The sequence below is a fragment of the Bison bison genome, unplaced genomic scaffold (assembly GCF_000754665.1).
Source record: "Bison bison bison isolate TAMUID 2011002044 unplaced genomic scaffold, Bison_UMD1.0 scf7180017864519, whole genome shotgun sequence".
Classification (NCBI taxonomy): domain Eukaryota; kingdom Metazoa; phylum Chordata; class Mammalia; order Artiodactyla; family Bovidae; genus Bison; species Bison bison.
Window position 1 is genome coordinate 18,814,376 of NW_011495072.1, and position 14,040 is coordinate 18,828,415.

The window sequence follows — 14,040 nt, forward strand, 5'->3', positions numbered from 1 at the left end:
TTTTTTTTTTTTTTTTTTTCCGTGTTTTAAGCCATTATTGAGTATCTAGAAACACTGAAAATGGAGAAATGGTGCTTTTGAGCACACTATGTGGACGTTTATGACACTGTCATAGACTGAAATAAAATCTGACCATGATAATGCCATTTGATCTTCTATGAAAAAGACACAGTCTGCCTGACAAAGGCACAGGACATAGTTTATAAAACAGACTAAGATTTTACAAACATAATAGCCTCTGCTTTCCCTGCCAACTAGGAAGTAAGATTCGTTGCTAAGGCTGAGGGAATGGTCCTGAATTCAAGTTCTTGGTCAAACATCAGAAGTTATTTTCACACATAACTGTGATTGGCAGGGAGATAGGGTCACAAAATAGGATCTCTGGATGACACAGTTTAATATGGCAGAAATTATCATTGTTTTGTCATTTCCTTCATTGCTGCTCAGGAGCCTGAATAGAGAGCCAGTTTTAAAGTTTTATCAGAAAGATACAAAAGAAGGACAAGAGGGTAAGAAAGTTCAGGGTACTGATGAGAGAGGGGACTAACGTGATGAATCTTGAGGTTAAAGAGAGAAGCAAGCAAAGCCAGAAGGTTAAGAAACTATAACAAATCAGAGCAAGGCCTAGAAAATAAAAATAAATTGAAAGATTACTGTGAATGAGACAATAAGCAAACTTAGAAGGACAGAGAATTTATGAAGAAATGGTAAACACAGAAGGATATAAGGTTGACAAGCAAACAAATTAATTTTAACCAATATTTATTGAGCACATAGTGTGCACAAAACAGTGTTGGGCCCTCTGCTGGGTATATAACACATAAACTCTCTTCTGTGAAAGAGACCTAACAAACTGGTCACACTGACAGTAAAAAGAGACATAAACATTACTTGACAGCACAAAGGGAGAAGTGATTAATTTTGTTTAGACAACTTCACGGGAAGGGTTATCAAAAATCTTTTCAGGGAAAGATTTACCAATAATCAAGAAAATGGTTTTGGACTAGTGCTCACTTTCTTCCCCAGAAAATATTAAATCACACAGGAGAGCAAGAAAACCAAAAGATTTTCTATGTCAATTTTCAATATTCAAGATTAGTGTATACAGCAATACAGTGAGCCAGATGCTGCAGCCATCAACCAAGTAAGAAATGACAAGCCGGCACTTACAGCGCCTAGGGAGCATTCCCAGAAAGGAAGAGGGACAGAAGGAGAGAAGCTCAGAGTTTCTGGCTCAAAGTGAAAATCATTCAAAGTTAGATGGACAATATAGAACTCATGCCAAAGAACTGCTTGCGGGACCAGGGCTGGCAGAGTTGGTGACACATGATGATGTATGTGCATCTATGGGAACTTTTGGGAGAAGATAGGAGACAAAGAAACAAAAAGATACAAGGCTGGGAGAAAAAATAAAAGAGAGAGAAAACTGCCTCTTCTATAAGTGTGTCTAGCAGCAGACAAGTTGCCAATAAGAAAACTTAATTTTCAGGCGGCATCATAGGACATAATGATTTTGATTTTCCTAGTTCATGTAATCCATGTATATACTGAACTTGTATGTCAAAATTCATGTAGCAATAATGATAATAGCATCATTTTTTCTGAAGAATTACATGTATTCAACATATAGTTTCAATAACTTTAAATATATTATATATTAACTACTTTAATCCTCACAAAAATCCTGTAAGGTAGACACTATGCTTATTCCCATCATTCAGATGAAGAAACTCATGTACAAAGAAATCATGCAACTCATCTAGGATCGTATATCTAATATGTATCAGAACTACAAAGTCCAACACCTAAGTTAAACCTCTTTAAACCAATGCTACATTGCCTCTCCAACTAAACCATAGTTCTCTGAATTAAATATAATAATAATAATTAAATGCTCAATATATACTTGCTGAATGTGTTTATTCACCAAGTCCTACCACGAGTCAGATTTTGCTCTAGCTGCTGAGCTGCCATATTTGAGAAGAAGAAATGGCACATTCCAAAAGTAAGTTTACCATTTAATACGTTTACCTTGGAAGAAAATCCTCCTCTAGCACACCATCTTCAACTTGCCAAAAAATCTAAGTATGTTGTATCTTCCGTATCCTTTATGATTAAAAAAAAAAAAAAACTTGTCTCAATATCATACTTGAGACTGTCATTCTTCTATGAAGAGATCTTGGTTGGGTAAGACAGTCTAGCTATACTCTTTGCTATAAGAGCAATGTAGTAGAATGTGAAATTCAAGAAAGGATTATTAAGCACACAGATCTGTGTTACTCTACTTTCATATTTGAAGTATTTGATACATACATTAGTTAGACTTTCCATTGCTCTCTGACAATTGCCCTGAGTTAGAACTGACTGCCAATAATTGAATTATAAATTTTTGAAAAGATTCCAAAATTTATATACATATAAACTGGTAACTCAGATGGTAAAGAATCTGCCTGTAATGCAGGAGATATAGGTTCGATCCCTGGGTCAGAAAGATCCCCTGGAGAAGGGAATAGCAACCCACCCCAGTATTCTTGCCTGGAGAATTCCACGGACAAGAAGACTGATGAGCTACAGTCTATGGGGCCATAAAGAGTCAGACATGGGCGAGTGACTAACACTTTCACCCATATCTATATATAGATTTTAGCTTAGAGGAAATAAAATGCCACCAAAAATGTCATCTGAATTGCTCTCTTTTCAATATACCCATAAGTAGAATGTAAAACTCATCACTGTAACAGTTGTTATAATGTGCAGTAAATGGTACTATCAGAACTCTTCTTATTAAAATTCTAATGAAGCAATTGTGTCTTCCTTTAGGGATAGCACAAAATGCTCAAACTAAGAAGTTTATTTCAAAATGAGACACTAAAATGAGCAAAGCTCTGCAACTCTGCCTTTTGACTGTGATATTTATTAATGTTTCTCATCATTAAGACCCTCTGCTCCCTCCCACTCAACATGGACATACAGATAAACGCTGAGAATTCCAGTCTTACAGAACACATGGAAATTTCCCCACAAGATACAGAAGCCCATAAATCAGGGTGGCAATGGGAGCTCTTGTTATTTTAACACATTGACAGTAATAACATCTTCTAAACGTAATTGTAAAATGCAATTTTCAGCTCCTTAAATTAGTTAGCATACAGCTTGGTTTCTGACAACACCTATGGATTATTCTCAAATAATCATAGCAGTAACAGCTCTTCCACAAATGAGAAAATTTGTAATAAATTTACAACTGAATCAAACTCATGGAATATTTTTACTGGGTACCACCATCAACTTAAAGGAAAGGAAAAAAAAAGGTGACATGGCCAGAAACTCATTCCTAAAATAAGAATGAGGGAGAAACTGCATTGGCAAAGTATACTTCTTGTTCTCTAGACAAAAATCAGTGTTTCCGTTTCAAAAAACTCTATGCTCATTTATTACATAAATCATAACCACCTTAGTCCTTGAAAGAGTTAATTTACTACACTGGTAAGCAACTCTGCCCTACATAAAGAGCTCTAAATTACCTATGCTAAGGCAAATGAAGTCTGAGTATAACGAATAATTCAAAACAGTAAACAGCAACATACATTTCTTTGAGCTTTGCAAAGCTTTGCATGATTTTTTTATACTTGATGAACTTACATTCCTAATGATGCTGTGCTAAGAAGGATATTAAAAAGAGGGAGGAGTAGAAGGGAGGAATGGAACAAGCCTAAAATTGGAAAAACTCTGTTAGTGTTAAAAGCTCTTCCAGGGTTCAAAATTTTCTATAAATACCCTTATATTATTGATAATTAGTTAATGGGTAAGTAGACTTGGCTAAACAGGGTATTTGACCTATTTATAATAATTCATATTTAGAAGATGGACCATACTGATATTTCCTGACTAAATAATGCATTGTTCACTTTATAAAAAGTCACCAGAAAGCAATATTTTACATAAACCCCTAACTGCTGCCATAGGAAGTTCTGTCATTATGATAAGGATCAGTTGCATAGAAAATCATCTAACCATTTAAAGGATGTTCTTGTACTGAATCGTGAGATAAGTGGATTTACTACTAATGATCATGTGGCCACTTACACGCTCCTGAAATACCCAATTTCAATAAAAAAATCAGTAAGGCATTATGAATCTTTTTTAATAATCTTCCTGTAGCATCATGACGAAGAATGTAGCTGCTTGATCTGGTTAAGTGACTCTCAGAAACAACTGGCTGCTTTTCACAGGAGCTGAAAGAGAAGATGGACGAGCTCCTGCCTTTGATTCCTGTGCTAGAACAGTACAAAACAGATGCCAAGTTAATCACCCAATTCAAGGAGGAAATCCGGAATCTGTCTGCTGTCCTCACGGGAATTCAGGAGGAGATCGGTGCCTATGACTATGAGGAGCTACATCAGAGGGTGCTCAGCTTGGAAACCAGACTTCGTGACTGCATGAAGAAGCTAAGTGAGTAGAGCAATTCCATTTGTCCAGCTTGTGTTTTTAAGTAGTGTCAATGAAAACTGCTCTCTTGCATTTTGCAAATAGTCATGAACTCCTAATTATAGGGCAACTAGTGCCTGCTTTCTAAGTGTAAAGCAAGTGTTCCTTAAAGGCTTAAGCATTCCTGGTCATTCTGATTAATGGCTGCCTGACTTTCAGAGCACCCTGTGACTGTTTGATCACTTGAAATAAAGAGGTCTGACAGACACAGCAATTCTATCAGCTACACTGTGAAAATAATAAGTTTTGTTTCAGACAGAGAGGATAGGTGATGATCAATCACTGCTTGGGAAGGGGGAAGCCATTTCTGGTAGTGGAGCAAGTTAGAGACTGCGGAAAAGGATATTGCCCTGGGAACAAATGTGAAACAGCGATGTTAAAGGAAACGACAACCATTCCTCTACCATGCAGAGCTGCCATCACATGATCTGATCCACTCAAGAAATAAAAAGGAGGCACCTACTCAAATGCATATTTGCTCTACAAGGGGCCAAGCATTTGACTTGAGTCATGGACTCGAATTCTTAACTACTAAAATATGTGGTTCAACCTGGTCTGAGTTTACAAACTTTTCTGTTGCGTGTATAAGCTAATTACTCAATTGAAGTCATCAGGAGGCTAGTTTGTAACTTATATGAAATAAATAAGGGTCTACGAATTGAATAAGGAGGGGCTGTAAGTCCATTTAGAAATAATGTTTTAGTTGTTGATGTGATATGATAGGATTTGGAAGGGGGGTGCTCAATAACCATAGAAAGTGTTCTCTCAAGGAAAAGAAAAACTTTTCTAGAATATGAAATAAACTGGGAAGAGGACTGAAGAATTCGAAAACAAGAATTTCTAGTAAAAAAACATTCAGAGAATAAATATAAATACTTAAAATTTGGATGACTTACAAGAACATTTTAAAGACTACTTATTTTACAGATGCAATCCAAATGATAAAAACAGCTGAATTGCAAAATGTTGCATTCAATAATCACAATCTCAAAATAAAGTGGGGAATAACCACATGGGAGGCCCTACAGCAGTCATCTCAGGATTTCCAAGAGAATCCAACAAAATTAATCAGAAGGCAGTAACATAAACCCCCAAGGGTAAACACATATGCAGTAACCCTCAGTTCCTTATTTCTCATCATGCAAGGTCCATACTTTTTCACTTAAGGTCATGACTTGAGTAGATTCCACTACTTGCTCTTCTCCACCCACTGTCCACATTATTGCCAAAGAGATTTTTTAAAATATAAATCTGAAATGATTTTCCTCTATTTAAAATCTCCTATGCTTCCCTTATGCCCTAGGATACAGTTGCTCCTAGGGCATGAGGCTTAGGATGCCCTTCATGTGTGGTCCTCCCTACATCCTCATTGCTCCTGCTGCTGCTAAGTCACTTCAGTAATGTCCAACTCTTTGTGACCCCATGGACTGCAGCCCACCAGACTCCTCTGTCTATGTGATTCTCCAGGGAAGAATACTGGAGTGGGCTGCCATTTCCTTCTCCAGGGGATCTTCCCGACCCAGGGATCAAACCCATGATTCTTACATCTCCTGCACTGGCAGGTGAGTTCTTTACCACTAGTACCAGCTGGGAAGCCCACATCCTCACTTCAGGTCCTGTCTTTTCTCCCCTTACACACTACGTCCCAGTTTCACACGTGGTCTACACTCTAACCATAGGACCGTATTGAGGCTTGGTTTGTCCCTTTTCCTGAAACACTCTCTCCTCTGTTTATCTTTTCTTTATCAATAAATACACTTTCACTTGCCACAGGTGACAAAGTCTTATTCATTTTGCAGGTCTCAATTTAAATGTTATGCCTCACCAGAATCTTCACAGCCCTCCCCCCGTACCCTCTGCATTCCTGCTAGGTGCTCTCAAATCTTGATATCTCATCAATGATTGGACTTTCCATGTTTCATTATCATTTTGTGTGTAACTGGATGACTCTTTTGTTAGAGTTTTGTTCCACAAGAATAAGTACAGTGTCTATGATATTCACTCTAAGTGCTGTATCTCTCAGTGCCTAAAAATCTTATTAAATTAGTAAAGTTTGCTGAATAAATTAATTCTATAAGCAGTCCTATAACAATTTCTAAACTTTCAACAGAGTAAATATTAGGTATTTCAAAAACTAACAGAATAATCTCTTTTACTTACAAAAAAAAATTATCTCCTTCAGCCACATATTTGTGTCAAGATGGCATAGGACTAAGCAAGGGAAAAGTCATTTAATACAACACTTAAAAACTCCTTTATATGGTTTGCTTTTATAATTCAAACTGTGGAGTTTACTGCAAATGGAAAATAAGTAAACATTACTGACATAAATTCTGCTGTTATATTTTATTCTTTTTTTAATCAAGAAATAATTTAGTTCTATGTACAGACTGATTTTATAGCTTGCTAAATGATGTCTGCACCAAACAAGAAAAAAATCCCAAATAAAGAATTGTTTGAGGGCTCTCAATATCTAAGTTACTTTAGTGGTTCAAAGAAGTATTAAAATGCATATTTCAGTTCAGTTCAGTTGCTCAGTTGTGTCCGATTCTTTGCAAACCCATGAATGCAGCACGCCAGGCCTCCCTGTCCATCACCAACTCCCAGAGTTCACTCAGACTCATGTCCATTGAGTCGGTGATGCCATCCAGCCATCTCATCCTCTGTTGTCCCTTTCTCCTCCTGCCCTCAATCCCTCCCAGCATCAGAGTCTTTTCCAATGAGTCAACTCTTTGCATGAGGAAACTCCAAAGTATTGGAGTTTCAGCTTCAGCATCCAAAGAACACCCAGGACTGATCTCCTTCAGAATGGACTGGTTGGATTTCCTTGCAGTCCAAGGGACTCTCAAGAATCTTCTCCAACACCACAGTTCAAAGGCATCAATTCTTCAGTGCTCAGTTTTCTTCACAATCCAACTCTCACATCCATACATGACCATTGGAAAAACTGTAGCCTTGACTAGACGGACTTTTGTTGGCAAAGTAATGTCTCTGCTTTTGAATATGCTATCTAGGTTGGTCGTAACTTTTCTTCCAAGGAGTAAGTATCTTTTAATTTCATGGCTGCAGTCACCATCTGCAGTGATTTTGGAGCCCAAAAAAACAAAGTCTGACACTGTTTCCCCATCTATTTCCCATGAAGTGATGGGACCAGATGCCATGATCTTAGTTTTCTGAATGTTGAGCTTTAAGCCAACTTTTTCACTCTCCTCTTTCACTTTCATCAAGAGGCTTTTTAGTTTCTCTTCACTTTCTGCCATAAGGGTGGTGTTAGCCCATAAAACATCTGGGTAAAGATTTTCTGTAAATGACAGTACATAGGACTGGTCTATGTAGGGCTTCAGTTTGATGTGGAAGAGGTCCATTTGTTGTTAGTGAACCATTAAAGACCTTGTATATCAATTCGCTCTGTCATTCCTACCATTTTACAATAAACCCAAGCCACTGGTTTTGTATGCTAAGTCCAGGCACCTACTTAGCACAAATGGATTCTACTAAAACAAAGACAAGCAACAGAAACGCTCTACACCTAGTCATCACCTTGGAGTGTGCCAAGTTATGTATTTGAAGGAATAACACAGAAAACTCTTGGGATTTGCTATTTAGAAGTGAACTTTACTTCTGACATATAGGGCTTCCCTTGTAGCTCACTCAGTAAAGAATCTGCCTGCAGTGCAGGAAACCCACGTTTGATCCCTGGGTTGGGAAGATCCCCTGGAGAAGGAAATGGTAACCCACTCTAGTATCCTTGCCTGGAAAGTCTCATGGATAGAGGAGTCTGGTGGGCTGCAGCCCATGGGGTCACAAAGAGTCTGGCATGACTGAGTGACTAACAATTACTTACTCACTTACTTTTGACATATACTCTCTCTAAGTTTGCTTAGCTGGAAAAAAATGTCTACTACAGTTAGGTAATTCTACACTCATCTCAGCTCTTTCACAATGCTGTTTGTTTTTTCCAATCCACATATAACTTCTGACACAGAATCTCCCCCAATATTAAAAATTATATTTGGGACAAAAAGGGTTAATCTATGCAGACACAAATTCAACATATTTCTCCTTACTGAAACATGGATAATGTCTCTATGGTGTCCTTAGGCCTCAGGACTGCAATCAGCAATATATATCAAAGACTCATTTTATTAATTTTCCACCATGGACCACAAGTTTGAAAGAATGTGTCAAATAAATTGTATTAATTAGTTAACATGTTTTTGGTAACTACAACAAAAAGTTTATTGAGCCAAAACTGTATCTAGGTAATGAAGAACAAGTAAAACAACCTGAAAACATGCTATTCTATTTTTATTTTACCTAATCAAAAATATACAATCTAGCAACAATATAGATATCAGTTCAGTTCAGTCACTCAGTCATGTCCAACTCTGCGACCCCATGGACTGCAGCACACCAGGCCTCCCTGTCCATCACCCACTCCCTAAGTTTACTCAAACTCATGTCCATTGAGTCAGTGATGCCATCCAGCCATCTCATCCTCTGTCACCCCCTTCTCCCCCTGCCTTCAATCTTTCCCAGCATGAAGGTCTTTTCAAATGAGTCAGCTTTTCACATTAGGTGGCCAAAATATTGGAGTTTGAGCTTCAGCATCAGTCCTTCCAATGAATATTCAGGACTGATCTCCTTTAGGATGGACTGGTTGGAGCACCTTGCAGTCCAAGGGACTCTCAAGAGTCTTCTCCAACACCACAGTTCAAAAGCATCAATTCTTTGGTGCTCAGCTTTCTTTAGAGTCCAACTCTCACATCCATACATGACTACTGGAAAAACCATAGCCTTGACTAGACAGACCTTTGTTGGCAAAGTAATGTCTCTGCTTTTGAATATGCTGTCCAGGTTGGTCATAACTTTTCTTCCAAGGAGTAAGCGTCTTTTAATTTCATGGCTGCAGTCACCATCTGTGGTCATTTTGGAGCCCAAAAAATAAAGTCTGCCACTGTTTCCACTGTTTCCCCATCTATTTCCCATGAAGTGATGGGACTGAATGTCATGATCTTTGTTTTCTGAATGTTGAACTTTAAGCCAACTTTTTCTCTTTCTTCTTTCACTTTCATCAAGAGGCTCTTTAGTTCTTTTTCACTTTCTGCCATAAGAGTGGTGCCATCTGCGTATCTGAGGTTATTAATATTTCCCCAGCAATCTTGATTCCAGCTTGTGCTTCATCCGGCCCAGCAAATATAGATATCAAATAGCAATAACATTAGTATTTACTTTTTTATTTAATGAGATGAATGCTCTTTGATTAATTGATATGACCTTACAAAATACTGAAAATAGTCTCACATCACAAGTACTTCACTTTAGATTATCGGTAACCCTCAGATCCCTATTCACTTAACAAAGAGGCCAGTGCCACAACCAGTGATTCTAACTCATTTATACGTTTGCCCCAAGAATGGTTTGGAACATTTGGGTACTTTTCTCCATCACACCATGTTTATGCCAATTCATCAAAACCATTTACTGAGACTCTCTGAGCAAAGAGGTTTGCTATTGGCTTAATTACAATATAGAAAACATCTCCAGGTAGAGAGAGACAGCCCTGACACTGTGAGAGTCACACTGGTTCTTGAAAAAATAAGTGAATCTTCATATTTTTTCATTAGAAAAAGAATTACTCCAATTTCAATGGAAGTACTTGGTTAGGTACATATATTTACATCAAAAAATACATATATATATAACTTTGTGTGACACCAAGTTATAATTTGAGTAACACTTTACTTAGTTTTTATAATCCCTGAAAATATGTACAGATTGGACCAACTTATCTCTGTGAACACTTCTAGCTGCCTACCCAGCAGTATCTCATAAAGAAGTGCCTGAATATCAAAATATTAGAACATACAGACTCAGAAAATAGATGTTAAATAAAATTAGGACCATTCACAGTAAATGTAGAGGGGAAAAAAAAACAAACATATCAGGAGTTCAATGTTCCAAAAAGGTCTAAAATCCAGCTACTATGCTGCTCAGATGTAGAGTGGGATATTGAATAATTATGATATCAGCAATATAGTAACAGGAGTAACTTATCCATCAGTGACATCTTTGTTCTTCATAAAATCCTCAACATACAACAGGCAATTAGTAGAGTGTAAAAATGGACTGGGGAAAGAAAATAAAACTTCAACTATGAGGAATACATTTCCACTCACCTTTGCAGCTGATTTGTTTTTAGGGAAAATGTCAGTGTACATCACATGAATTTTAAGAAACTAAAAAACAAACTAGTGTCATTGCCTGCAAAGTTTAACTTAATAAGGTCATGAGAAGGAGTCATAAGACACTGAGATCACTAGGGCACCATTCAGCTTATTTCTTCTAGGGAATTAAAGTTTTAGAGAAAATAAAAATTAGAAGAAAAAAAAAGCTTCAACAGCAATGTACCCTAGTGGCCTGAATAAGGTACAGTAATGCTGTTTCCTAAGTACTTAATTTTCTCCTGTGAGGGACTGAATAAGTCCCCTGTGCTTAATTAAATCATATCACATTCCAAGGCATGCAAACTATAATTATATGCCTGTGAGAATCTAACTGGAAAAGCACAGTTAATGCTCTTGTACAACCCCTGAGATCACCAATAGAAATCTAATGTAGATTATAATCAGGCTTTCTGACTTTCCAGCCCTTTACACTCCTCTCCCACTTCTTTATGTTAGTTCTATTTTAGGGCAATGGTTTGGTGCCATCTAGTGAAATACAAGACACACCCTTCTATTACAGGAACAGTTCTAAGCCTCGATGTTTAACAGAAGTAACAGCATTAGAAACTTGAAATTGTAAGTAATTTCAACTGGGGTTACAATCTTTATCATGTTTATGCCAAATTAGTTGTAAAAGAAAAACCAAATTGTGACAATAATCTTATTTGTACATTCAATAAATATTTATTAACTCTCCAGTGTGCATTGGCACTTAACCAGGTATTTGGGGATACAAAGATGAGTAGCAGGCAGTGCCATTCTACTGCCAAGAAGCTTGCATTATTGTGGGGAATAAGCACATAGGCAGACAACTGCAGCAATGCTGAGAGCCTACTGCTTGACAGACACTGCCAGCTTTTTTATGTATGTTAGTCATAACTGCTGCAGCAACTGTGGGTCGGGTATTATTACTAGCAATTTATGGAACAGATACTCAGCTTAAATTTGCCAAAAGTACATGTTGGAGGCAGCAACTCTAATCCCAAATCCTTCTGAGTTCAAAGACTGAGATTTCTTTCTCACGCATGGTATCTTTTGTTGGGTACATAGTAACAGAGCCACAGTGGGCTTCCCTTGTGGCTCAGCTGGTAAAGAATCCGTCTGCATTGCAGGAGACCTGGGTTCAATCCCTGGGTTGGGAAGATCCCCTGGAGAATGGAAAGGCTACCCACTCCTGTATTCTGGCCTGGAGAATTCCATGGACTGTATAGCCTATGGGGTCCAAAGAGCTGGACATAAATGAGCAACTTTCACTTTCACTTTAGTGACAAAGAAATGCCCAGGATACCTCAGTACGTTTAACTCAGTAAACAGAACCCATATTTATTTACTGAGTTAAATGTACTGAGGTATCCTGGGCATTGCTTTGTTACTAAAGTGAAAGTTGCTCATTTGTGTCCAACTCTTTGAGACCCCATAGGCTATACAGTCCATGGAATTCTCCAGGCCAGAATACGTGTACACCCATGGCAGATGCGTGTTGATGTATGGCAAAACCAATACAATATTGTAAAGTAAAAAACAATAAATTAATAAATTAAAAAAAACAAAAACAACAAAAAAAGAACCCAATTGCTGTAGAAAGATGTCAGAGTCATTTTCGATTCTTCCCTGAACTTCACTCACACACAATTACCACATCTTTACCCCTTGCTCATGGATTTCTCAAAGCCACCTCTTTACATCCACACTTCCACCACCCTAATCAAGAACACCACTCATCACCTCTCAGATGGAATACTACAAAGACCTCCGAAGCACTCCCCTTACCTGAAGTCATTCCTGCTGCACCACAATAGATATTTATACTCTTTTTGAAATGCAAATCTAATTATAGCACACCATGTTTAAATGATTTTCCTTTAAAATTAAATCTAAATAGCTGTTCATGGTTTGTTTCAATGACATGGATTCTGCCTCACTCGGCCTTTTCTCTCCAATTCTCATCATGCACTCACTCTAATCCTTTCAATTTCTCAATCTTGCATGCTTCTTCCCCTCCTGGACTCTGAATTTCCTCTCCACCTTACTTATCCAAATTCAAAGCTTGCTTTTTAATTTTAGACCAGATACCAACTTTTCTATGGAGACTTCTCTGATTGCTCCTTAACATGGCTGAATTCCCTTAGCATAGTCTCCCACATGCTCCCACCCCTCTTCCCCATGGCACTTCAGATATTTTACACAAAATTCCCATTTGCTTTTCTTTAATCTTTACTATGTTATGGAGTTATCCCTGCACTGAGAAGTCAGGGATCATCTGTGTCTTGTTTCAGTTGAATCTATATAGAATATAATAAAATATCTGAAATATAATAGGTAAAAATTAGTGTCTATAGGGTCTCTGAGAGCAAATACTATTTTTAAAATAAAAAGCTTTATGTTGCTTTCAAGAAATAAATCAGTGTACATCAACTGTAAAATAACTATCTTTTGGGGAAAAAAGACAACAAAAACACAACCTTTTTTTTAGTCTTGGTTTTTGTTGCCATCTGTTCTTTTAAGAGCAATGCAGTATTTCATTCAGAATACCTTATATTTTGCTCTGCTTACCACTTAAAGCAATAGACAGTAAAAATCTCAGTGAAAGGAAGAATTAACAGAAAAGTCAAACTGTGTGCCTGGGATTTAACTTGGAGATTTAATGGGAGATATTTATAAGAATACCTCCTCAAATTAAATTGAGAACTTCTCTGGTGGCTCAGACAGTAAAGTATCTGCCTACAACATGGGAGATCCTGGTTTGAGCCCTGGGTCAGGAAGATTCCCTGGAGAATAAAATGGCGATCCACTCCAGTACTCTTGCCTGGAAAATCCAATGGATGGTGGAGCCTGGTAGGCTATAGCCCATGGGGTGGAAAAGAGTCAGACACGACTGAGTGATTTGGAATCCTATTCTTCCTAAGTGAAGAATAGCACTTTTCACTGTGAAGAATAAGCACTTCCTAAGTCCTATTCTTCCTAAGTGAAAGAGAAGAGTGAAAAACTTGGCTCAAAACTCAACATTCAGAAAACTAAGATCATGGCATTCGGTCCCATCACTTCATGGCAAATAGACAGGGAAACAATGGAAACAGTGAGAGATTTTATTTTGGGGGGCAGGGCGGCACTCCAAAATCACTGCAGATAGTAACTGCAGCCATGAAATTAAAAGACGTTTCCTCCTTGGAAGAAAAGCTATGACCAACCTAGACAATATATTAAAAAGCAGAGACATTACTTTGCCAACAAAGGTCTGTCTAGTCAAAGCTACAGTTTTTCCAGTAGTCATGTATGGATGTGAGAGTTGGACTACAAAGAAAGCTGAGAACCAAAGAATTGATAC

General features: G+C 37.7%; 1 protein-coding gene across 2 annotated transcripts in view; it reads left to right on the top strand.

The window, feature by feature from the left end:
* The window catches only part of OLFM3 (olfactomedin 3), a 221,555-nt gene that overhangs the window by 189,510 nt on the left and 18,005 nt on the right, over nucleotides 1–14,040 (top strand). For both annotated transcript variants that reach the window (XM_010830964.1, XM_010830963.1), the window contains exon 4: nucleotides 4,233–4,452. In XM_010830964.1, the coding sequence (XP_010829266.1) occupies nucleotides 4,233–4,452 (220 nt within the window). The remainder of the gene's footprint in view (nucleotides 1–4,232; nucleotides 4,453–14,040) is intronic.